Source organism: Elgaria multicarinata, chromosome 13, assembly GCF_023053635.1.
Source record: "Elgaria multicarinata webbii isolate HBS135686 ecotype San Diego chromosome 13, rElgMul1.1.pri, whole genome shotgun sequence".
Lineage (NCBI taxonomy): Eukaryota > Metazoa > Chordata > Lepidosauria > Squamata > Anguidae > Elgaria > Elgaria multicarinata.
The window spans coordinates 13055513-13081422 of record NC_086183.1 but is presented as its reverse complement, the minus strand read 5'-3'; the positions used below and the strand labels follow the sequence as shown (position 1 = coordinate 13081422).

The 25910-nt window shown below is 48.9% G+C and overlaps 1 protein-coding gene across 1 annotated transcript in view; it reads left to right on the top strand.

The window, feature by feature from the left end:
• The window catches only part of FGR (FGR proto-oncogene, Src family tyrosine kinase), a 70615-nt gene extending 49031 nt beyond the window's left edge, over nt 1-21584 (top strand). The window contains exons 3-13 of the mRNA XM_063139669.1: nt 833-1098; nt 2333-2435; nt 5662-5760; nt 7158-7261; nt 8236-8385; nt 9131-9295; nt 14072-14251; nt 15074-15150; nt 17442-17595; nt 18842-18973; nt 19398-21584. Of these exons, the coding sequence (XP_062995739.1) occupies nt 846-1098; nt 2333-2435; nt 5662-5760; nt 7158-7261; nt 8236-8385; nt 9131-9295; nt 14072-14251; nt 15074-15150; nt 17442-17595; nt 18842-18973; nt 19398-19606 (1626 nt within the window). The 5' untranslated portion in view covers nt 833-845 and the 3' untranslated portion in view covers nt 19607-21584. The remainder of the gene's footprint in view (nt 1-832; nt 1099-2332; nt 2436-5661; nt 5761-7157; nt 7262-8235; nt 8386-9130; nt 9296-14071; nt 14252-15073; nt 15151-17441; nt 17596-18841; nt 18974-19397) is intronic.
• The last annotated feature ends 4326 nt before the right edge of the window (nt 21585-25910 follow it).

The window sequence follows — 25910 nt, the reverse complement described above, 5'->3', positions numbered from 1 at the left end:
CCGCTGCCTGAAGATTCGTTTTGAATGTGCCGTTTCTCCCCATCATCCGAATGCATCCTGCCTACCACCATATGCCCACGTAGACACTGACATTCCTGCCTTCCAGGATGGGTGATGGAGCAAAACTGCAACCCTTTACCATCCTGGCTGCTGGTATCTCATTACTGTCCACAGTCAGGGATGCCATTTCAGGTAGTGGGATGAGTGGGGTGGGGAGCTGTTCCCCTGCCCCCAGGTTTGAGACCACGTGCGATTCTTCTTCTTCTTCTTCTTCTTCTTCTTCTTCTTCTTCTTCTTCTTCTTCTTCTTCTTCTTCTTCTTCTTCTTCTTCTCCTCCTCCTCCTCCTCCTCCTCCTCCTCCTTCTTCTTGAGCACAGATGCTCTTCAGTTATGAGGTAATACATGCAACGAATGTGGCATTAAATGCGGCAGTTTCTTTATTGCAATTTAGGGTGTGATCCTTCTGCCTGTTTAGATTCCAATTAAATATAAGGGAAAACTTTCTGCCGGTAAGAGCTGTACAACAGTGGAACGGTCTACCTACGGAAGTTGTGGGTTCTCCATCTCTAGGGGTGGGGGGTTGTTAAGAAGAGGCTGGACAGCCCCCCTCTCATGGATGGTTGAATGGGTTTTCCTGCACATTGCAGAGGGTTGGACTAGATGTTCCTTATGGTCCCTTCCAACTCCACAATTCTATGATTCTGTAGGTGGAATAGAACCCGTAGCATCTTTTCCTCTGCCTCTTGGGATGGCCCATCCGGAAAGGGCAGCCCTGCCCAGAGTCCCTTTCATCCCTCATTCCCTTGCTTCTCTCCCTCCGTTTAACCCGCAGCTGCTGCCCAGCGATGGGTTGCGTGCAATGCAAAAAGAAGAAAGGCACCAAGAACCAGAACAAGGGCAGCGATGGGGCCGCAAACCCGACCCCCAACTCCTGCTACGACTCTGAACCCACCCAGCAGAACCCGCCCAACAACTTCACCTGCATCCCGGACTTCAACAACTTCCAAGGCACGCCTGGGCCTTCCACTCCTGCCTTCATGGGGAGCTCCGGCCTCTACCCTACACCTTCGCTGCATATGCATGGAGTCGGGATTGCAGGTCAGTCTCCGGAGCGGGCCTGCAGGCTGGGTAGGGCCAACCAAAATGATCAAGGGGTTGGAGCATCTCCCCTATGAGGGAAGTTTACAACAGCTGGGATTGCTTAGCTTGGGGGAAAAAGAGGGTAAGGGGAGACATGACAGAGGTGTACAAAATTAAGCATGGTGTGGAGAATGTGGAAAGGGAGACATTTTTCTCCCTCTCCCATAATGCTAGGAGCCAATGGGGTCATCCCATGAAGCTGATAGATGGGAGAGTCAGGACAAATAAAAGGAAGGACTTCTTCACACAGCGCATAGTTAAACAATAGAATTCGGTTCCACAAGATGTGGTGATGGCCACCCAATTGGACGGCTCTAAAAGAGGGTTGGATAACTTCCTGGAGAAGAGGGCTGTGAGTGGCTACTAGTCCTGATGGCTATGTGTTACCTCCAGGACCAGAGGCAGTAAGCCTATATACACCAGTTGCTGGGGAACATGGGTGGGAGGCTGCTGTTGCACCGTGTCCTTCTTGTGGGTCCCTGGTTGACAGCTGGTTGGCCACTGTGTGAACAGAGTGCTGGGCTAGATGGACCCTTGGTCTGATCCAGCAGGGCTCCTCTTATGTTTGTATGACTCAGAGGAGGGGGCTTATTGCCTTCTTCTCCTGTTCTTTCCCTCGCTGTTTCGGGGCGGTGTTTGGTGCGCCGGGCTATAATTGGCAATCCTGGCTGGGATTGATGGAAAGTTGTAGTCCAAGGGTGGGGAACCTCAGGCCGAGGGGCCAAACCTGGCATTCCTGGGGTCCCAGTCCTCTGGGCTTCCCCCATCCCCTTCTCCAGCCTCTATGCCTTTGTTTGATGCTTTCCAGCTTTTGTGCTGTTTTCCTCCAATTCTGTAAGGTGGAAATGCCTCTCCTCCTACCAAGTGCAGATATTTTGGGTCCCACCCCTTTTGTCTTCAGCCCCGCCCACCCCTGGAATGTGGCCCCCCGAGAGCTTCTCCGAGATTGAATGTGTCCCTCAGGCTAGAAGAAGTCCCTGCCCCACTCACGTTGTAATCCTGCAGAACTGGGGGAAGCTGGCTTAAACCACTTCCATCGAATGGAGCCGGGATGGCGGCGGTCCCGTGGGCCCGTTGTAATCCAGGATGCAATTGCGGCGAATGCGCCCAGCGGTGGAGTTTCTCCAGAGCTGAGCTTGTCTGCACAGCTTTTGCTGGCTTCTCACTGCCTTCCTGTCCCGACGCCCTGCAGGTGGAGGAGTGACCCTTTTCGTGGCCTTGTACGATTATGAAGCCAGGACAGAAGACGACCTAACATTTGTGAAGGGAGAGAAATTCCACATCATCAACAATACGTGAGTGTTGCGGCCCAAAGGCAACTGTGCGGGGCTAGCGTCAAGGGTAGGCATTGTCGGGCAACTGCTGAGAACTCACATCTCAGCAGGGCCCACAGGCAACTCACTCCCGCCCCCCGCCTGGACTTTCTTTCATTCATTCATTCATTCATTCATTCCTATACTGCCCGATAGCTGAAGCTCTCTGGGCGGTTCACAAAAATCAAAACCATCAAATTCAAGGTATAAAACAAACCACCATATAAAAAACACGATATAAAAGTACAATATAAAAGCACAACCCGGATAAAACTGAGCAGCAGTGCAGAGATTTATACAGATTTAAAATACAGATTTAAAACAGCAAAGTTAAAATACAGATTTAAAACAGCAAAGTTAAAATACAGATTTAAAACTGCAAAGGTGATAAATTGTTAAAATACTGGGGAAATAAAAAAAAAATTAAAAGAGCAAAGTTAAAATTAATTTATAGACTGTTAAAATATTGGGAGAATAAAAAGGTCTTCACCTGGCATCAAAAAGAGTATAACGTAACGTGTGTGCCAGGTGAACCTCTCTAGAGAGCTCATTCCAGAGCCAGGGTGCCACAGCAGAGAAGGCCCTCCTCTTGGTAGCCACCTGCCTCCCTTCCTTTGGCAGGGGCTCACGGAGAAGGGCCCCTGAGGATGGTCTTAGGGTCCGGGCAGGTCCTTTCTCCTCCTCTTTGCCATTCCAGGCTACTTGTTCACCAGCCTACTCTGGCCCAGGCAATGATCAGGAGGAGCCGGAGCTGTCTCTGCTTGCTTTCTCGCAGGTTCTCTGCCTGTCGAGCATGCAAGCGGGAGCAATGATGAGCAAGCAGAGGAGGAGACAGAGCAGTTGTTGACAATGGCCACGGGGAGGCAGATCCACGGAGGGAAGGCACCCGTGGAGGGTGTCTTGCACAAGGGCTCCCCAAAACCAGGACTGCACACACGGCAATGCTGGGTTGCTAAAGCTAACCAGGTCTGGGCCTGGTTAATGCCCAGATGGGTGTTCACATGGGAACTCTATGAAAGCCGCCTCCAGTTCCATCAGGGGGCGTGGGGGGAGGGGCAGGATAGCAACGAAATAAATAGAAACCCTCAATTTGAGCATGATGGGTCGCCTTCAGATGTGTTGAGGCGGCAGCTGGATACTTGGGGTGATAATAATAGACTGGGAGCATTAGCAAGCATGAACGGAAGAACTGCAAATGACGCACCTTTCACTGTGGTGGAAGGTGGAGGGTGTGCAAATCCTCCAACACAAATAAGTGTGAAAATGTAAAAAACCACAAGCCTCCCCTTTATCCCAGCTCATCTGATTATCTGACCTATAGATATGTGCTATTTATACAATACAAAGATGTTTCCGTCCAGGCAGGCCTTTGGCATATAAAGCTGGCCCTATAGTTGAAGGGGGTTTGAATTGGGTGGTCCTGTTCGCTGCCTTTACTGTTGTGTGGTTAAAGGTGTCCTTTAATGGATGTATTTGGATATTACATTTTGGTTGAGACTTTTTGGCTAGCCCTATAATGGCTGCCGTGGGTGGGGTGGGGGGCTGGCTAGTCAAACGTGAGCTGAAGAGGTGGTGCGTGGATGTGTGTGTGGGGGAAATAGTGAGGCTAGAGGCAGGGAGGGGGAAATAAATGTAATAAATAAATACAGACCCCAGAACTGTTGTTTTTAAATGGATACTGTTGTTTTTATACTGTGGTTTTTATGTTTCTGATGATTTTTAAATTGTGTATACTTTTTTAACGTTTACTGCTTTTAACTTTTGTAAACCTCCCAGAGAGCTTCAGCTATGCAGCGTTATATAAATGTAATAAATAAATAAATAAATAAAATAGCAAGGCAAAGGGATAGAGGGGAGAGAAAGAAGGAGGCTAGAGGCTAGATAGGGAGAGAGAACAGGCTAGCAACAGGAGGCTAAGGGGAGACGTGATAGAGGTGTACAAAATTATGCATGGTGTGGAAAATGTGGGTAGGGAGACATTTTTCTCCCTCTCTCAAAATACTAGAACCCAATGGGGTCCATCCCATGAAGCTGATTGGTGGGAGATTCAGGACAGATAAAAGGAAGGACTTCTTCACATAGTGCGTAGTTAAGTTATGGAACTCACTACCACAGGATGTCGTGATGGCCACCAATATGGATGGCTTTAAAAGGGGGTTGGATAAATTCCTGGAGGAGAAGGCTATCAATGGCTACTAGCCCTGATGGTTGTGTTTTACCTCTAGTATCTGAGCCAGTAAGCCTGTGTGCACCAGTTGCTGGGGAACATGGGTGGGAGGGTGCTGTTGCACATGTCCTGCTTGTTCATCCCTGGCCGATGGCTAGGAGGCCACTGTGTGAACAGAGTGGTGGACTAGATGGACCCTCGGTCTGATCCAGCAGGGCTCTTCCTATGTTCTTATGAAGGGAGAAAAATAGGGAGGAAAAGATTCAGGGAGAGAAATGGGGCAAGGAGTAGAAATATTCGTGGGCCACTGGAGTCCCCCACGGGTGTCATGGCATCCACAGGCACTGGCTTACGGACCCCTGTTCTAAGGGGCCTTTATTGCCCAGTCAAGAGCAAGACACCTCAAAGCACTTTGCATTACAACAAGGAACAATATATTGTTTCGGGGAAAATTCATTTCCCTCCCCCACTCTGCAGCTGTGAGGATTGCAGCTAAGCTCAGAGGGAATAGGGAATTCTACAGTGGGGGGGGGGGGGCAGGTGACATCAGTGTCCATACTACTAAAAAAGTCCTGGTGCTTCAACCCTCAGAGCCCTGCCTCCAGTACACCACTGCTTTGGCTAGCTATTGGATCATCTATGCCAGTGTGGTGTCTTCTGATGGGCAGAAGGTCTCATTTTGAAGGTCTTTTTCACCAGCTGCTACCAGGTCCTTTTAACTGGAGGTGTCTGGATCGAATTGGGGAGCTCCTACGTGCGAAGCAGTGGAGGCTGGTGGCTCCAATTTCAGCAGGGCAGTCGATCTGCTCCAGGTTTCACTCGGGACAAGGCGGAACACTAAAGGAGCTCTCCATGGTGCTAGATCTGCTTTGGGGCTCAGGGTCAGCAGATTGGATAAGCTCCGTTAGAGTTCTGATTGGTTGCAACTGAAACGCCGCCACACGGACATCAGAGCCAGCAGCCTCCAGAAGTGCGAATCCCACCAGGCTCTGCTGGCGAACATCCTCGCGGGCTCACTTGATTTTCCTCCTGTTTCTTCAGGGAGGGCGACTGGTGGGAAGCCAGGTCTCTGAACACAGGAGCCACAGGCTACATCCCCAGCAATTATGTGGCACCCGTGGACTCCATCCAGGCGGAAGAGTAAGTACGACAGCACACCTGGCCCCGATCTACACCAAGCAGGGCATTGCACTACGAAAGCGGAATACGGTCTGTGTCCGTGGGCCCCAACAGTTGCCAGTGCACTTCAATACCGCTATGAAGCAGTCGTGTGGCTCCTGCCTCTTATATATGACTTTCATACCACTTTCATAGTGCCATATCCTGCTTGGTGTAGATGAGGTTGGGCTGCATGCATGCAGAATGGGGTGGATGGGGCAGGGCGGGAAAGGTCACCCAACAAATTTGGATTGTTTTTGTGTTTTTGTGGGGCTTTTTTTGGCAAGGATTGTTTTTGTGGGGTGGTTTTTTTTTTTCCAAAAATTGTTTTTGTGGGGTGTTTTTTTTTTTTTTTTTCAAAAATTGTTTTTGTGGGGTGTTTTTTTTTTTTTTGCAAAAATTGTTTTTGTGGGGTGTTTTTTTTTTTTTTGCAAAAATTGTTTTTGTGGGTTTTTTTTTTTTTTTTTGCAAAGATTGTTCACTTGCAGCAAAATGTTTGCATGGAGAAAGTTCCCTCTCCAAATTGCAATGCATTTCTGGTGCAGATGTGGGGGTGGGAGGGACCTCTAGTGGATGGGGGAGGGGGTTTCAGTGGTCATTACAGCTGCTCTCTTCTTCCATTTCCTCTTGCAGTTTCTGCAGGGTTTTAAAAATAGGAACCTGGGAAGTTGGCGTATGGACCATTGGCCCATCTGGGGCAAGGAGTGTTCAACCTCAGGCCCAGATCCCCCACCCCGCCTGGGGTCCTGATCTTACCCTCTGGAGTTCCCTGAATCTATTCCACCCCGGCCAAATATTTTTTGCTGGTTTTGTGGCTTGGAAGGAACACAGGGAATTGTCACAGACCAGGTCAGACGATTTTTCCATCTAGCTGCTTCTTGTTCTGATGGCGCTGGGGTTCAGGCAGTGGAGGCTGGTGGCTCCGATGACCGTGGGGAAGTGAATCCGCTCCAGGTTTCAGTCAGAACGAGCCAAATCTCTAAAGGAGCCCTCCAAGGTGCAAAGCACCTGAGATAGCTCCTTTAGAGTTCTGATGGGTTCTGACCGAAACCCGGAGTGGATCACTGCCCCACTGACATCACAGCCACCAGCCTCCATGGGTCTCTGGCATCGAGAGGTCTTTCTATCACCTGCTTACCTGATCCTTTTTAGCAGGAGAAGCTGCAGCTCGAACCTGGGGCCTTTGGCTTGCAAAGCAAACACCACCACTGAGCTCTGGACTCATCATCCTAAGACCTATTGTCTATCTCTGACTAAACAGAGGTTTACTTTCGATTCCCGCAATGGTTCTACTCCCCAATAGGAGGGTCTTGGGTGAGGGTCTTCTCTCTCTCTCTCTCTCTCTCTCCAGAACATCACTTCTACATCTCCTTTCCCAGGTGGTACTTCGGGAAAATTGGCCGCAAGGATGCTGAGAGGCAGCTCTTGTGCCATGGCAACCTTCGGGGGACCTTCCTCATCCGTGAGAGCGAGACCACCAAAGGTACTGCTGGGGCAGCACCGCTTCATCCCTAACCTCCTGGGCTTGATCCCCCTTGGGGCACCGCCAGCATCTTCATGTCCAAAATTCATTACATTTCTGTAGCGCCCAAGAACCAAAGCTCTCATTAAAAACCTTAACAATACAGTGTTATACATAGTAGAAAAACCATTTGTGTACAAGCATATAAAGGGTCTGTTCAGACGACACACTAAACCATGTTTAGGCCACAAACCCTTTTGCCTGGGAGGGCTACAAATGGAAGATGAGGTTTTCTGGGGGGAAACACACACCCCCACCCATAAAATTCTGTTAACAAGGCACTGGAGTTGCACATCTGGAAACACACTCCTTCCGCAGGAAACATAGCGTTCCTTTTGACTTGTCTTCTGGTGTATAGCGACATCTGCTGGCTTGCTATATATTTACATCTTCCATAATCATTTGTTTTATTTATTTATCATAGCACTTTTATCCCACCCTTTAGCCAAAAAGGCTCTCAAGGCAGCTTACAAAAATATTTCTTAAGACAGTCCCTGCCCACAGGCTTACAGTCTAAAAAACATGACACAAAAGGAAAGGGGATTGGGAGGGAGGAGAAAAAAAGAAGAAGCAAATTCAGGCACCTGAGTCTTAGTTCATCTTTGATTGATTGATTCATTCATTCAGTTTGTACCCCGTCTATATACAGAATACCCTAGGCAGTATACAAAGAAGAAACAGTTTAAACAAGATAAAAACAATCAAGAAAATCCCATAGGTAGCACATTAAATGTTAAGAAACAATTTAAAAAGATAAAAACAATAAATAAAACCATACAGCAAAAAAAACCCAAAAAACTCAACCCCAATATATAATGGTCATTCTTTCCCCATCTTCGCTTCTCTGTCCTGATGTCTTGGAGTGGGGTGAGTTTTCATTTGAGCCTCTGTTTGTGACACCCCCGCCCCCGGGCCTTCTGCTCTCCCTCGCGCAGGGGCCTACTCGCTGTCAATCCGCGACTGGGATGAGGTGAAAGGCGACCACGTCAAACATTATAAGATCCGGAAGCTCGACAGCGGCGGCTACTACATCACCACGCGGGCCCAGTTTGAGACCGTGCAGCAGCTGGTACAGCATTACATAGGTAAGGGGAGGGGGGAGGGGGGAGTCAGGAATAGGGAGCAATTTGAACACGGGACCCTCTATCTTTGGACCCTCCGGTGTTTCGGAGTGGCTGCAATGTTTCATTTTATAGAATAAGCGCCGGAGCTGGAGCTGATGTCAGTGGGTCCGGGTTTCAGTCAGAACTCTAAAGTTGCTGTCCCAGGTGCTTTGCTCTAAAATCGATTTAGGCAGGGAAAGAGCGACTCAACCTGGCCTGGCGGGGGAAATGGTCAGAACGTTGCTGACCATTGGCCATTGTGGCCGGGGATGATGGGAGTCGATGTCCAAAATGTGGAGGGGGGACTGATTGGGGGGGAGGCTGCCCTAATCCCTTCTGTGTGCCAAAGAGAATTTATCCTGCTGAACTTCCATAGGTACCTTTTGAGAATCTAATTTTGCCAGTTATCAGTTTAGTTCATATGTAGTGATGATTGCCTCTTGCTATAACCACTATCCCCTGCAGCCTCTCCTGATGCCAAGAAAGCAGGTGTCCAATTGGCCATAACCCAACTATTACGGCAACCCTGACTGTGATGGGGTGCGAAGGGCTCCTTTGGAGAAGAAAAATCTCCCGTGTGCTGCCACCTGGTGGTGTTGATCAGCATTGCACCTCCTTTGTGACCTCCAGTTTATTCTGTGCCTGCTTTCTCATCAGCTTCTTTCTCTTTCTTTTCGATGCATCGTTTTCTCTTTCCGTTCTGCACCCTCGCTTTTCCTTCTGCAAGAGAGGGCCGCAGGGCTGTGCTGCCGCCTGGCCGTGCCGTGCCACAAGGGGATGCCCAAACTGGCAGACCTGTCCGTCAAAACCAAAGACGTTTGGGAGATCCCGCGCGAATCGCTGCAGCTCATCAAGAAACTGGGCAATGGGCAGTTTGGGGAAGTGTGGATGGGTAGGACTGGCGATCGGAACTGGGGAGGCTGAGCCGAAAAGGGAGGAGGAAGAGGAAGAGCACACCAGGCCCAAGGCTCAGGGGAAGTGGATTCGATGCCAGAGACAGAGCCAACACCAAAAAGTCCCTTTCCCCTCTTACCATCTGCCATAGCTAAATAGATGGGGCACCCAAGGAATATCTTCTGAAGACCATGCCAGGGTTCAGCTGATTTCTGTGTGGCAGACCAAAAATCCACCAACCAGAGCCTGGTGCAAAGACATACACTTAGAATGTAAGCATTCTGAGCCCAATAATAATAATAATAATAATAATAATAATAATAATAATAATAATAATAATAATTTAATTTTATTTATTTATGTAGCACCATCAATGTACATGGTGCTGTACATAGTAAAAGAATAAAATAGCAACACCCTGCCACATAGGCTTACATTCTGATACAATCATAATAAAACAATAAGAGAGGGAAGAGAATGCACCAAACAGGCACAGGGTAGGGTAAAACTAACAGTGTAAAAGTAAGATCAAAGCCAAGTTCTTAAAGGCTTTAGGAAAAAAGAAACGTTTTCAACTGAGCTTTAAAGACTGTAATTGAACTCGTGGTCTGCAAATGCTCTGGAAGAGAATTCCAGGCATAAGGGGCAGCGAGAGAAAGTAGATGAAGCCGAGCAAGAGAAGTAGAGACCCTTGGGCGGGTAAGAAATATAGCATTCGATGAGCGAAGAGCACGAGTGGGGCAATAATGTGAGATGAGAGAAGAAAGGTAGGAAGGAGCTAGACTGTGACAAGCTTTGAAAGTCAACGGGAGATGCTTATATTGGATTCTGAGGTACCAAAATCTGTTCTGAGTACCAGAAGCAGTGGAGGCTGGTGGTGCTGTTGTCTGTAGGATGGTGATTGCACTCCAGGTTTCAGTCAGAACCAATCAGAACTCTTAGAATCATAGAATGATAGAGTTGGAAGGGGCCTATAAGGCCATCAAGTCCAATCCTACTCAGTGCAGGAATCCACCTTAAAGCATCCCTGACAGATGGCTGTCCAGCTGCCTCTTGAAGGCCTCTAGTGTGGGAGAGCCCACCACCTCCCTAGGTAACTGGTTCCATTGTCATACTGCTCTAACAATGAGGAAGTTTTTCCTGATGTCAAGCCGGAATCTGGCTTCCTGCAACTTGAGCCCATTATTCCATGTCCTGCACTCTTAACGGAGGTATCCTAGGTGCTTCACCATCTTCAGGACAAGCTGCTGTTTCTGGGTGGGTCTTCCAAGGCAGCCGCATTTCTGATTCATTTCAGTGGCCTAACCTGGAAGTTACCTGGAGAATGATGTCAGCACAAACACTTACCTTTAAAACAGTTTTGTCATGAAGGGAATTTCTGATCCAAACCCGATTCCCTTTCTTACATCAGAAATAATGGTTCAAGAATATGGTCACGGACTGCTCTTCTAAATGTAAGATGTCCGCCACCTGGAGTTCAAAGCAGGTATTGCATGGATTGATTGATTGAATGTCTATACGTCCCAACTGCTGAAGCTCTCTGGGCGATTCATAAAAATTAAAATCATAAAGTACAATTCAAAGTATAAAACAAACAACAGTATAAAACCACAATATAAAAGTTCAATATAAAAGAACAACTAGGAGAAAACCAAGCAGCAATGCAGAGATTTATACAGTTTAAAATACAGATTTAAAAGAGCAAAGTTGAAAGACTGAGATGATAAACTGTAAAAATATTGAGAGAATAAGAAGGTCTTCACCTGGCATCCAAAAGAATATAACATAGGTGCCAGGCGAACCTCTCTAGGGAGCTCATTCCACAGCTGAGGTGCCACAGCAGAGAAGGCCCTCCGCCTGGTAGCCATCTGCCTCCCTTCCTTTGGCAGGGGCTCACGGAGAAGGACCCCTGAGGATGACCTTAGGGTCCAGGCAGGTACATATGGGGCGAGGCGTTCCTTCAGATAACCTGGCCCCAAGCCGTTTAGGGCTTTGAATGTTAATACCAGCACCTTGAATCAGGGCCAGACATGGACTGGCAGCCAATGAAGTTGTAAAAGGACTGGCATAATGTGATCTCATTGGCAATCCCTGTTAATAGTCTGGCTGCCCTGTTTTGTACCAGCTGAAGTTTCTGGACCGTTTTCAAAGGCAGCCCCAAGTATAACACATTGCAGTGATCCAGATGAGAAGTTACCAGAGCATGGATCACTGTAGCTAGGCTACCTCCGTCCAGATAAGGGCGCAGTTGGTACACCAGCCTCAGCTGATAAAAGGTGCTCCTTGCCACTGAGTCCACTTGTGCCTCAAGTGACAGTTCTGGATCCAAGAGCGGGCCTTGTGCTACCCTCCTCCTCGTCCTCCTCCCCGGGCTCCAGCCGCCTCTCGCGGGCGCATGCCAAAGTCATGGCTCCATTTCCCTTCTCATTCTCTCTCCTTCATTCATCCCATCCCATCCCATCCCATCCCATCCCATCCCATCCCATCCCATCCCTGCCATTCCACCCCTTACAGAATACAATGACGGTTTGTGCCACCTACTAATCCAGGCCTGCCCCAATCAGAAGCCCCAGACTATGGGATTGTCTAAAGACGCATGGGAAATCATACGCGAGTCCATACGCTTTGACAAGAAGCTTGGCATGGGATGTTTCGGAGATGTGTGGATGGGTAAGCCAGGGAAGGGTGGGGGCGTCTCAGTTCTGTTACCAGGCACAGACTTTGGGGTGGGTGGGTGCTGAAATACGAGGCGTCCAGCAAATCCCATAGGGTGGGGGTGCTGAGCCTCTTCTGGCCCGAGGGCCGGATTCCATTTCTCGGGGGCCGCATTCCAGTGGTGGGAGGAGCCAAAGGCAAAAGAAGGGGCGGGGCTAAAATACCCACATATTGTAACTTAAAGCTCCTACTTGCCAGTAGCTCAGCTTTCCTGGCAGTACCTCAAGCTTTTAGAATGGATTGGGGGCGGGAACGACACAAAAGCCAGGAAATCACCCAATGAAAAGGGGTGTGGGAGGGGCCAGTCCTGCACTTGATGGCTGAGTGCAGGACTGGCGTCAAGAGTAGGCATGGTTGGGCACCAGTCCAGGGCCCACACTCCAGTAGGTGTCCCATGGCAAGAGCCCGCTGGAGTGGGTCCTTCACTTCGCTATTGCAGCCTGCTCGTTCACCTGCCTCTCGCTCTGGCCCAGAGAACGGAGGTAGTGAAGAAGGAGGGGCAGCAGATGCCTTGACCTACTTGATCACTGGCTTGGGGCATAGCTAGACGGGGCGATATCCCAGGGATCGCCAAAGGATCGTCCCTGTGTGTCCACATAACGCACAGGGCATCCCAGAAGGAGGGAGGGAGGGATGATCCCTCCCTTGGCCCAGTATATGGCCCTATACTTTAATCCCACTTTTCCCCACTTTAATCCCACTTTTTAATATCACACTTTTCAGGTTTTACAAATCTGTTTTTATTTTATAAATTGTCACACATATGGTCCGGAGACCATGTTTTCAACATTGGCACTTTTTAACATTAAACCATTTTAATTGTATATATTTTTGCCCTTTAGCTTTGGTTTTTGCCTAGGGTGACCATATGAAAAGGAGGACAGGGCTCCTGTATCTTTAACAGTTGTATTGAAAAGGGAATTTCAGCAGGTGTCATTTTTATATATGGGGAACCTGGTGAAAATCCCTCTTCATCACAACAGTTAAAGCTGCAGGAGCTATACTAGAGTGACCAGATTTAAAAGAGGGCAGGGCACCTGCAGCTTTAACTGCTGTGATGAAGAGGGAATTTCACCAGGTTCTCCATATATAAAAATGACACCTGCTGAAATTCCCTTTTCAATACAACTGTTAAAGATACAGGAGCCCTGTCCTCCTTTTCATATGGTCACCCTATTTTTGTCCATGGTACATACTGTTACGGTAGGGTGACCATATAAAAAGGAGGACAGGGGTCCTGTATCTTTAACAGTTGCATAGAATCATAGAATCATAGAATTGCAGAGTTGGAAGGGGCCTACAAGGCCATCGAGTCCAACCCCCTGCTCAATGCAGGAATCCACCCTAAAGCATCCCTGACAGATGGTTGTCCAGCTGCCTCTTGAATGACTCTAGTGTGAAAATTGGAATTTCAGCAGGTGTCATTTGTATGCATGCAGCACCTTGTGAAATTCCCTCTTCATCACAGCAGTTAAAGCTGCAGGAGCCTTTCCCTCTTTTGTATCTGGTCAAGTGGGCAGGGCTGCTGCAGCTTTAACTGTAGTGACGAAGAGGGAATTTCACCGGGGCTGCATGCATACAACTGACCCCTGCTGAAATTCCACTTTCAATATCGCTGTTAAAGCTGCAGGAGCCCTGTCCTCCTTTTCGTATGGTCACCCTAGTTACGGACCACTGTGGCTTTGTTGTTATCCTCTCTGCCTGTCAAGCTAGCAAGTGGTAGCCATGATGAGAAAGAGGAGGAGGAGGAAGAGCAGCTGGGGACCATGGTGGTGAGACGGTAGATTCACTGAGGGAGGGGTCCCATGGAGGGTGTCCTGCCCAATAGCCATCCAAAACCTGGATGGATGTGTGTGGAATTGACCACCCTGAATGGGGTTCTTCATTCTGGGAGCATTTCTGTCACCGCACGTCTCATTTCCATTTTTAGTTTGCACCATCCTGATCCAGCCATGGCTTTCCCCCATCCATCTCCATTTCCGCATGGGGTGTTGGGTGGGGTTCTCTGTCCCCATCCCTTCCCAGCAGTGACCGTGTCCATGCTTCCTGCTGGCTCCAGGCACGTGGAACGGCACCACTAAAGTCGCGGTGAAAACCTTGAAGCCGGGGACCATGTCTCCGGAAGCCTTCCTCGAAGAGGCCCAGATCATGAAGCGCCTGCGGCACGACAAGCTGGTGCAGTTGTACGCTGTGGTGTCAGAGGAGCCCATCTACATCGTCACGGAGTTCATGAGCCAAGGTGCGGCTGAACTTATGGCCAACTTCATGGTGCCAGGGAGGGCAACGGTGCCCCTGGACAGATAGGCGGGGGCTGGCCAGAAGACCGGGCAGCCAAAGAGGTGCTGGTGTTGGGGGGTTGAGGCCGGGATGGAAGAACCTTCTCCCCTAATCCTAGAACCCAACGGGGTCATCCTAAATGGCTAGATGGCGGCAGACGCATAAAAGGAAGGACTTCTTCAAACAGCGGAGAGTTAAGCAATGGAATTTGCTACCACAAGATGTAGTAATGGCCACCACTTTGGAGGGATTTAAAAGGGGGTTGGACAAATTCATAGAGGCGAAAGCTAGATGTATACCCCACCTCACCCCAAACCTGAAGATCTACACCCATGATATGGATAAATCAGTGGAGGCTGGTGGTTCCGATGTCGGTGGGCACTGGATCCGTTCCGGGTTTCAGTCTGAGCCAGTCAAAGCTCTAAAGGAGCCATCCTTTAGAGCGCTGGCTGAAACCGGAGTGGCTTCACCACCCTACTGACATCAGAGCCCCCAGCCTCCACTGGTATACATGAAGGACTTTGGGGGTTGCTCAGAGATAGCGGGTGTCCACTTGGTGCCTTGCTAGTCTAGTACACAACCAGGGATGGGCAAGCCCAGTTGTTCAGGCTATCAGGGAATCGTCATTTAACACACAGGGATGATTTGCCTTAAGAAACTGGGAGCAGAAAGTAAACGGAGCAGAGAATGTGGGGGGAAACCAACCAATGGGCAGACGCTGGACATGGGATACTGGGGAAAGGATCCTTAGAAGCATCTGACTTCCTGACTCTCCCATGCCCAGGGAGTTTGCTGGATTTTTTGAAAGACGGAGATGGCCGTTTCCTGAAGCTGCCCCAGCTGGTGGACATGTCAGCCCAGGTAACCTAAGTTGGGGTGGGTGGGGGGTTAGTTTATCATGAACTCTCTCTAGAATTGCTGGTTGAATTCCCTCCTGCACGCGCACACACACACACACACACACACACACACACACACCAATTAAAATTTGCCCCAAACAAAAAAAAAAAGAGACTCAAACCCAACTTGAAGCATCGCCCAATTAACAGTGCAATCCTGTACATGTGTACTCAGAAGTAAGTCCTGTTGAATTCAGTGATGCTTACTCCCAAATAAGCATGCACATGTTTGCAGGGTGCAATCCTATGCATATTCAGGGAGGAAAAAAGTCCTACAATTTCCAATTTTTCAGGGAGGAAAAAAGTCCTACAATTTCCCCTAGCTGGCTGGGGAATGCTGGGAGTTGTAGGTCTTTTTTTGGTCAGAACATGCAAAAGATTGCAGCCTAAGTGGATTAAAGCTTGCAGCCGGAACCAGCAGTGGGGCTCCAGGTTTGAGAGGGCCCTCAGCACGGGGTCCCCTCCTACATGGGTGGGCCACCTTTCCTGCTGGCAGGAAGCAGTAGTGTTGCAACAAGTGTGGGTGGCTTGGAGACGGTGCCGACTCCTGGTTTTGGATGGCTCTTGGTCAACACACCCGGTGGGCCCGCTCTTTCAGTGAGCCTACCTTCTCACCACCATGGTCACCAGCTGCATTTGCTCCTTTCTCCTCATTGCCACTGCTTGCTTGCTAGCTTGGCAGGCGGAGAACCAGCCAGCCAGCTCCTTCTCACTGCTGCCAGGGCGGGTGCCAGACTATTTTGCGCCCTAGGCAAGGTGAGCTACTTTCATACACACACACCCCAAAATGCCAATTTTGAACATCTGTTTCCTGGAAAAAATAAGAACAAAACTTGAAACTGCTAAATTTATTTATCTTGAAAAGGGAATTTCAGCAGGTGTCATTTGTATATATAGGTAGGGTGACCATATGAAAAGGAGGACAGGGCTCCTGTATCTTTAACAGTTGTATTGAAAAGGGAATTTCAGCAGGTGTCATTTGTATATATGGGGAACCTGGTGAAATTCCCTCTTCATCACAACAGTTAAAGCTGCAGGAGCTATACTGCACCTATACTGTGACCAGCTTTAAAAGAGGGCAGGTCATCTGCAGCTTTAACTGTTGTGATGAAGAGGGAATTTCACCATATACAAATGACACCTGCTGAAATTCCCTTTTCTATGCAACTGTTAAAGATACAGGAGCCCTGTCCTCCTTTTCATATGGTCACCCTATATATGGGGAACCTGGTGAAATTTCCTATTCATCACAACAGTTAAAGCTGAAGGTGCCCTGCCCCCTTTTAAATCTGGTCACTCTAGTATAGCTCCTGCAGCTTTAACTGTTGTGATGAAGGGGGAATTTCACCAGGTTCTCCATATATACAAATGACACCTGCTGAAATTCCCTTTTCAATACAACTGTTAAAGATACAGGAGCCCCGTCCTCCTTTTCATATGGTCACCCTAATTTACTGGTTTGTAGGATCACACCACAGAAAGCTGATGGGAACACAGTTTCAGTGTTATGTCTGTCTTCCTCCTCCATGTGAAAAAATACACTTTATGGTTGCAAGGTAAAAGAACAATTCACAGATAACGTTTTAAAAGCCCTTGCATAGGGCATGCCACGAGATGCCGGCAGGAACGGCTTGCTCATATAAGTTGCCATTTTATGGACATTTACCCGGGAGGAAACCCCACCGAACACAGGGGGCTTATTTTTATGCCGCCCTTCATTTTACGATATCAGGGCTGTATAGAAAATGTTATAAAAGAAGTCCTAATATAACAGACAATAAAAGCAATAAAGCAACATCAACTACAGCAATAAAAGGCAGGGGATTCATAAAAGAAAGGGCTCACATCAGTCATATGAATGAATTCATTCCCCCCCCATGTAAAACAAACATTTTCCTTCTCCCCCCTTCCCCTCCTTCAAATGTTGAGCAGCTGTGTGCCAGTATTTGGCTTAGACCTACCCAGTTGGCTGATCTACCCCAGGGGAGTTTTGAGGTGGACTTTTTTTTGGGGGGGGGAGTACTAGATGATGGTGAGGGTCCCTTGCTCCACCAGCCTCTCTCAACTGTGCGCCTTCCAGAGTCTCTGTACTACAACTCCCATTGTTGCATGGGGATGATGGGCGTTGTAGTACAGAACCTCTGGAAGGCGCCTGATTAAGGAAGACTGCTCTGTCTAGTTGGGAACAGCAGAGCTGCAGCCGTTTCTGTCGTCCACGGCGCAGACGCATTCTCCCTGCTCCGCCCAATGCAGATCGCAGCTGGCATGGCGTACATCGAGCGCATGAACTACATCCACCGAGACTTGCGCGCTGCCAACATCCTCGTGGGTGACAACCTGGTGTGCAAGATCGCCGACTTTGGCCTGGCCCGCCTCATTGAGGACAATGAGTACACGGCTCGACAAGGTAAGTGCCCGGATGTAAGAACATCGGAAGAACCCTGTTGGGTCAGACCAAGGGTCATGTACAGTCCAGCATTCTGTTCACACAGCGGCCAACCAGCCATCGACCAGGGAACCACAAGCAGGACATGGTGTACTCTGTAAGGAACACAGGGAGGTTGCAGAGACCAGGTCAGGCAATTTGAAGCTGGGGGCTCCGATTTGGGTGGGGCCGTGAATCCATTGTGGGTTTGTGGGTTGACTGAAACCCAGTATAGATTCACAGCCCCACCAAATTGGAGGCACAACTTTGGATTGCTCCTTTAAAGTTCTGGTTGGTTCCGACTGAGACCCAGAATGGATTTATAGCCCCACCCAAATCGGAGCCACCAGCCTCCACTGTTTGTCCATCTAACCTCCTGTCTGCTCTGACAGTAACCAAGGCACTAACCCTATATACACCAGTTGCTGGGGGACATGAGTGGGAGGCTGCTGTTGCACCCGTGTCCTGCTTGTGGTCTAGATGGACCGTTGGACTGATCCAGCAGTTCTTATGACTGGCTACAGCACACCAGGGCACTGTTTTCCCCCCATCGCCTGCTTACCTGATCCTTTTCTGCATGCAAGCAAGCGCCCACGACTGAGCTATGGACCATCCTCCTAAGGCACGAGTGTTGAACTTCATGCCTGCCAGTCAAGACCAGTCTTAAAGGTTGAAATGTCTCTTCTACGGCTCCTGGCAGCAAGAGCTTTCAGCTGCAGTACGTTGGTGCTTGGGGTATTTTAGCCTCCACCACCTTTTCCTTTGACCCCACCTCCTTTTGCCTTCCTCCCCACCACTAGAATGTGCCCCCGCCCAGAGCTTCTCCGAAATTCTGTTTATGGGCTGAAAGGCTGGCTGGAGATAATGGTTCCTGCAGTCCACACATTTGGAGGACACCAGGTTGGAGATGGCTGAACTAGAAGGACATGGAGGATCTCAAATTTAGGGCACAATCACAGAATAAATTAGGAATGACTTTTCTCTTTCTCTTTTTTGGGGGGGTTGGGGGTTGGGGGGGAAGCTCGGATAGAGTTTGTTCCCACTAAATATATCAGCATGGTGTGTGCCAAGGGAAAAGGCCATTTTTAATTCCCCGGTGTTGTCAACCCTCCCACAGGGATGAAAGCTTTGCTGTTGCTTATTCTGCCAACAGACAGGCAGATCCACGAGCAGGCTGGTCTCCTTCCCTACAATCTCAACATCTTTACCCCATTCCGCTTGTTGGCAGGTGCCAAGTTCCCCATCAAGTGGACAGCCCCAGAAGCTGCTCTTTACGGCAAGTTCACCATCAAGTCAGACGTGTGGTCCTTCGGAATCCTCCTGACGGAGCTGGTCACCAAGGGCCGCGTACCTTACCCAGGTAAAGCCTCTTCTCCCATTGCAAGGCAATTGCGGCGGATTGTAGTTCCATGAGGGTGGGTGCTGAAAAACCCCTCCCTTCTGGAACTACAGTTCCCAGGGTTCCCTGGGTGCAGTGGAACAATCCTTCAGCCTGTTCAACTGTTTTATGTAAACACATCCTGAGCCAGAATATCCCGGCAACTCCCAGCATTCACAATATGCTGGTACTTTTTGACTCCACCCCCATTTGACCTCGCCCCCCCCCCCCCCCGAGAGCTTCTCCAGGATCGAATTCACCCTGGGGCTGAAGGAAGTTCAACACCCCTGCTGTAATGGTACCCAGGATGTGCCACCTGAAGCCCCTGCTTCCTATGGTCTCATGGCAGGCCAGCCTCCGTCTGTAACCCTCCCCTGAACCCCCTCACCCCATTCCTTCCCTGCAGGCATGAACAACCGGGAGGTGCTGGAGCAAGTGGAGCGGGGCTACCGCATGCAGTGCCCTGGGAACTGCCCTCCGTCGCTGCACGAGCTGATGGTGCAGTGCTGGAAAAAGGAGCCTGAGGAGCGCCCCACCTTTGAATACCTCCAGTCTTTTCTTGAAGACTACTTCACTGCCACAGAGCCTCAGTACCAGCCGGGAGACAACCAATAATAGCGGCAGGGGAGGCCGGATGGGAATCTTGGCCATTGGTTTGGCCATGGACAGGGGGCTCTCTGGGGTGTGGAGTTCCAGGACTTGGCCATGCACAGAAACAAGCCTTTCCCTCTCCAGGTGCCAGGGATCCCCTTTTTTGTACAACTGAGGTTGGACTCCTCTCGCTCTCCCTCTTGCTCTCTTTTTTTCTTTTTATAATTCCAATTTGCGGGGAGGGGGTTGTTTGGTTTTTTAAGAATTGTGATTTTGTCTTTTAAATCCTGCCACCTCCTGGGTGGCCGCCAGTTATGAGGAGGACAATGAACCGGGCTTGAGGTTGGGGGACAGAATGGGGGTGGGTGGGGCAGAGGAGAGAGAGTGGATTTGTACAGTATGTCCTGTCTTAATGAAGTTACCTCTGTCCCCCCCCTCCTCCTTTTCTTCTTACACCCAGGGTGGGGAACCTGTGGCCCTCCAGATATTGTTGGACTGCAATTCCCATCATCCCTGATCATTGGCCCTGCTGGATGGGGCTGATGAGAGTTGTATTCCAATGCCATTTGTAGGGCCACTAGTTCCTTACCCTGTCCTATGTAATTATGGAAGAGGGTGATGATAATTGGGTAGTGAGTACCCATTTCCTCCTTTGCTATCGGCCCTGATGCTCCCAACTGCCCACTTTGAGCCTTCCGACTGCCCACTTTGATCTTCCCAACTGCCCGCTTTGAGCCTGCCCACTTCAAGCTTCCCAACTGCCCACTTTGAGCCTGCCCACTTTGAGCCTCCCAACTGCCCACTTTGAGCCTCCCAACTGCCCACTTTGAGCCTGCCCACTTCGAGCCTCCTAACTGCCCACTTTGAGCCATCTCCCCCTCCCTTGTATGTGGGCTGTCTCATGGGGACGGAATCCATTTGTTAAGGCTATGGTTTTGGGGGGCAAACTCTGCAGAGCTCAGCACATGGAGAGCCCAACACAAGTGATCTGCTAATGCACCTTTCCCTGTCCTGGTGCCCTCCCAGTGCACTGGTCTACAAGTCCCATCATCCCCATCATCCTCAGCCAAAATGACCAAGGGAGATCATTGGAATTGTAGTCCAACACGTTAGGAGGGCATCTGGACTAATTAATTGTGAGCTGACCTCCTTGCCCATCACAGATTGCCACTCAGCTTCAACCCATAAAATGCCCAAACAGAGATCATTTTTTGGGTGTGTTTCACACTGTCACAAACCCTGTGAGGTGGGACGGGCTGCAAGACACCCTTTCTTGACTGTTTAGGGCAGAGGTACACAAGCTTTTTAGCCCCAAAGGCTGCAAGCGATGCTGGCTTGAGCACTGGGGGCCACACAGACATATTCAGAGCCACACGCCTGTGCGCCCCTCAGACACGTAAATGCATGTGTGTACACTCACACAATTCTGATATAGATTGCTCTTTCCTTGCTGATTGTAGCAGTGGAAAAAGAGCAATCTCTGTGAGGATCTCTGGGGGAGTGAGTGGAGAGTATTGGGGTGGGTGGGTGGAGGAATCAGCAGGCAGAATTTGGAGGTAGTAGCAGTAGCAGGCACCCTTGGGGGGCACAGGTTATGCCCCCCTGATTTAGGGATATTTTCTGTCACTACTCACATGATTAATAGGTTGGACATGTGTGAATCTAGGATTATGGCTGTACCTATGGAGAAAGATGGTCTAGGTGCGAGTCAGAACAAAAGAGAATCCAGTCTCCAGTTGAGTACATTTATTTGAGAACAAGTAAAATGAAACATAGAATTAACTAGCTAAGACTTCACTATCAGGGACCGAAACATCCTAAGAATAACTCACCAAAGCAGTTTATGGGGCCGGTGGCAGTGGGAACCCAGGACTCCGCATATGGTTTAGTCTTGCCTCTTGACTGTTCACACAACATGCTAACCCACACTCAGTGGTTGAGTGTGAGTTATTTTGAACCATGGCTTGTTTGTTGAACATAGACTGTTGTGTTGTCTGAACGCAGCCAGGGTGGCTTATTAACCATGCAGTGTGGCTTATGTTCTCAGACAAGCCAACTTGTGAACCCTTGGTTTGTAGTTGGGCTGTTCAGGGTGATTAACAAGCTGCACTGCAAGGCTAACAAGACACCTTGGCTGTGTTCAGGCAACCCGATAACTAGGGTGACCATATGAAAAGGAGGACAGGGCTCCTGCATCTTTTAACAGTGGTATTGAAAGGGGAATTTCAGCAGGTGTCATTTGTATGCATGCAGCCCCTGGTGAAATTCCCTCTTCATCACAACTGTTAAAGCTGCAGCAGCCCTGCCGTCTTGACCAGATACAAAAGAGAGAAGGTCTCCTGCAGCTTTAACTGTTAATGATGAAAAGGGAATTTCACTAGGTTCTGCATGTATACGAATGACACCTGCTGAAATTCCAATTTTCTATGCAACTGTTAAAGATACAGGAGCCCTGTCCTCCTTTTTATATGGTCACCCTACGATAACCCATGCTACAGAAAATGTGCTGCGTTCAGACAACATGTGAACCCACAATTCAACAAATAATTCTTGGTTCAAAACAACTCACACTCAGCCACTGAGTGTTGCTTAGCGGGTTGTGTGAACCACTTGAAAACAAAGGAAGATTTCACAAAGAAAGGTATTCCCAGAATTGGTGCTCTCCATTAAAAATAATCCTCTCTGTAGTAGAAAGGAAAAACCTGGGAAGCGGTGGAGTGGGTTCTACTCTGATAACATTCACATGGGCAAGTAATTGAGTAGTAATGGCACATACTCTTCTTTCTTAAACTGGGTAGCTTTCACACTCGCCCCTTTCTCTGGAATCACCACCTTTAATTCATTCAGATTTAACAGAGCATTCCAATTGTTGCATTCCATAGTTTTTTTGTGTTGCCTTCCGATGTTTTTTCAGAACTGATCTGTGACTATTTTATTTTTTATTTTTTTGTAATAAAATGTATCTGCAGCACCTGCCTGTTCAATGTGGGCAGGCAACATGTGATTAGGTTTTTATGGGCTACTGTGCCTTTTAATTAAAAGCTTCCTGCCCACAGATTGTGCTGGTTTTATTACTTCCTGTACAGTGCAGCTGGGGGATTAGTGATGAAGTCAGTTTCAGTCCCTCTTGAATAAGTAGGATTTAAATCTTGGATTTTTTTTCTTTTATAGAAAATAGTATTATTTCATTAAAGAAGACAAAATAAATGAAAAGACATTAGTAATTTAAGTCCTCACGCCCTGCTGCCATGTTGGGGAACAGATACTGAGTAATTGAAGGACAATTAGTTACTAATCTCCCAGCAACATTGAAGAGGAAGAAAACACAGCCTGCAGTCAGGAAGCTTTCAGTTAATATTACAGGGGACCTTGGCTGAATATTGCAGAATGATCTAGGGTATGGGGATGATTATTGGTAGATAAAGTAGGACAATTTAATGCAGTGTGGAAACAAAATTTTGAGTCTTTTGGTTGATTACGGAAAAGCAATCCTTCAACTGTGCTGAGGTGCCCTAGTGTGGAAGCAACCTAGGAGGTTGTAATCCTGCTTCTCTCTCAGGACCAATTCGTACTTGACCCTGGTGGTGTTGCTGCCAGGATACTGAACCGTGTGGGCACAAAACTGCATGTTTAGTGGTTTCTGTGTGCCTTTGAATGCAAACATCCAGGAGCTGGAGATGTTGCTGCAGCCCAAAGAGAAAGGGCAACGTGAGAAGCAGCTGCTGTTGGTGCCACCATCGTCAGCCTGGCACTTGAGTGAGTGAGCAAGTGGCAAAAGCAAGTGATCAGGTAGCAATATAGCAATGAACACCATTGCCCCCGGGGTGAGCAGTTGGGCCTTTGAAGGCATAGGGGATCTTGGCAGCTGCCCAAGGTTGCCAACTCATGAAACTAGCCCTGGTCCTAGTCCTGAATGGCACTGAGGTTATGGTAGAATGTAGGAGGCCTGGCATTAAACTAAAAGCGTAGGAAGCTGTCATCTGGAGACCTCCCACTCCAAACTTGACTCAACAGTCCTGGGACCCAAATACTCCCTTAAACTAAAAGAAACTCAGGATTCCGGTGGTTGGGATAATCTAGTTTGGGGAGCAGGAGGCAGTGACGATGAGCAAGCTGTGTGGCTAGGGCCGCAGTGTCTTCTCCATCACCTGTCCCATCTTTGCTGCTGGATTCCAACCAGAGGTCACACCCACAGGGCTGGGCACGTTCCGGGGTGAATTTCTCAGCGATTCCTCTTGTTTATGGGCCCCTGTTTCTTCCAGGGGCAGCCTATGGCTCACAAGACCTACTTGCATCTCCAGTAAAATCGCCCACCCCCATTCTGGAATTGCGCAGCCTCAATATGGTTGGAGAATCGTTTCTTAAATGATGATTCGTCCGTAGGACTGATGGACAAACCCTGTGGCAACAGAAACTGGGGCCAAAGAAGCTCGGATTGTCAATGGTGGGGGTAGAGTCTTTCAGCGGCAGCTAGCCCTTGCCAGATCAACAGTCTTCATACATAGAGGCAATAGTCAGACGCAGCAGTAAAGTCACGTTAGCACAATTTGGAACCATGGGTTGGTTGAGGTGCAGTCTGACCCTTCCTGAAGGGAAATCGTGGACACTGGTGGCGTGTAAACGTGGCAGGCAAGTGGTCTGGTGCCACAAGATGAAGATGCCAGACCCAGAGGGAATCTCTCTCCCCAACCCGGTGCCCCGCTGCTCTTGTCCATGGTCCTTGGAGCCACCCCTTTCAAAGCTACGTTGTATGTGTGTGTTTTTTAAGCTGTAAATAAAGAGAAATAAACCTTTCTAACAAGAGGGCGGCGTGCGTGTCTTTGCCATGTGGGGGAAGAGTCTGACAGGTATTCAGAATGAAGTTGGAGCAAAGAGAGAGGAGAATATCGGTTGCAGACGGATCAGACAGAAGGGCATTCAGTTTACATTTTATAGGAGCTTAAAAGCAGGTAAATTTGACCTGTGTGCATGTCAGGACCAGAAAGGGTGAGTGGGTGGGATGCTCCAATTCCCTGCCCGCTCCTTATGCCTTAGCTCTGCTTTTTCACTCTTAACTCCAGTAGAAGCTGGTGGCTCTAATATCAGTGGGGCGGTAAATCCACTTCAGGTTTCTGACTTCTTCCACACCTTGGATAGCTCCAGTAGAGTTCAGAACCAGTCAGGACACCCTGGATAGCTCCTGTAGAGTTCAGAACCAGTCAGGACACCTTGGATAACTCCTGTAGAGTTCAGAACCAGTCAGGACACCTAGGATAACTCCTGTAGAGCTAGAACCATTCAGGACACCCTGGATAGCTCCTGTAGAGTTCAGAACCAGTCAGGACACCTTGGATAACTCCAGTAGAGTTCAGAACCAGTCAGGACACCCTGGATAGCTTCTGTAGAGTTCAGAACCAGTCAGGACACCCTGGATAGCTCCTGTAGAGTTCAGAACCAGTCAGGACACCTTGCATAGCTCCAGTAGAGTTCAGAACCAGTCAGGACACCTTGGATAACTCCAGTAGAGTTCAGAACCAGTCAGGACACCCTGGATAGCTTCTGTAGAGTTCAGAACCAGTCAGGACACCTTGGATAGCTCCTGTAGAGTTCAGAACCAGTCAGGACACCTTGGATAACTCCAGTAGAGTTCAGAACCAGTCAGGACACCTTGCATAGCTCCAGTAGAGTTCAGAACCAGTCAGGACACCTTGGATAGCTCCTGAAGAGTTCAGAACCAGTCAGGACACCTTGGATAGCTCCTGAAGAGTTCAGAACCAGTCAGGACACCTTGGATAGCTCCTGAAGAGTTCAGAACCAGTCAGGACACCTTGGATAGCTCCTGAAGAGTTCAGAACCAGTCAGGACACCCTGGATAGCTCCTGTAGAGTTCAGAACCAGTCAGGACACCCTGGATAGCTCCTGTAGAGTTCAGAACCAGTCAGGACACGCTGGATAGCTCCTGTAGAGTTCAGAACCAGTCAGGACACGCTGGATAGCTCCTGTAGAGTTCAGAACCAGTCAGGACACCCTGGATAGCTCCTGTAGAGTTCAGAACCAGTCAGGACACCCTGGATAGCTCCTGTAGAGTTCAGAACCAGTCAGGACACCTTGGATAGCTCCTGTAGAGTTCAGAACCAGTCAGGACACCTTGGATAGCTCCTGTAGAGTTCAGAACCAGTCAGGACACCTTGGATAACTCCTGTAGAGTTAGAACCATTCAGGACACCCTGGATAGCTCCTGTTGAGTTCTGAACCAGTCAGGACAGCCTGGATAGCTCCTGTAGAGTTCAGAACCAGTCAGGACACCTTGCATAGCTCCAGTAGAGTTCAGAACCAGTCAGGACACCTT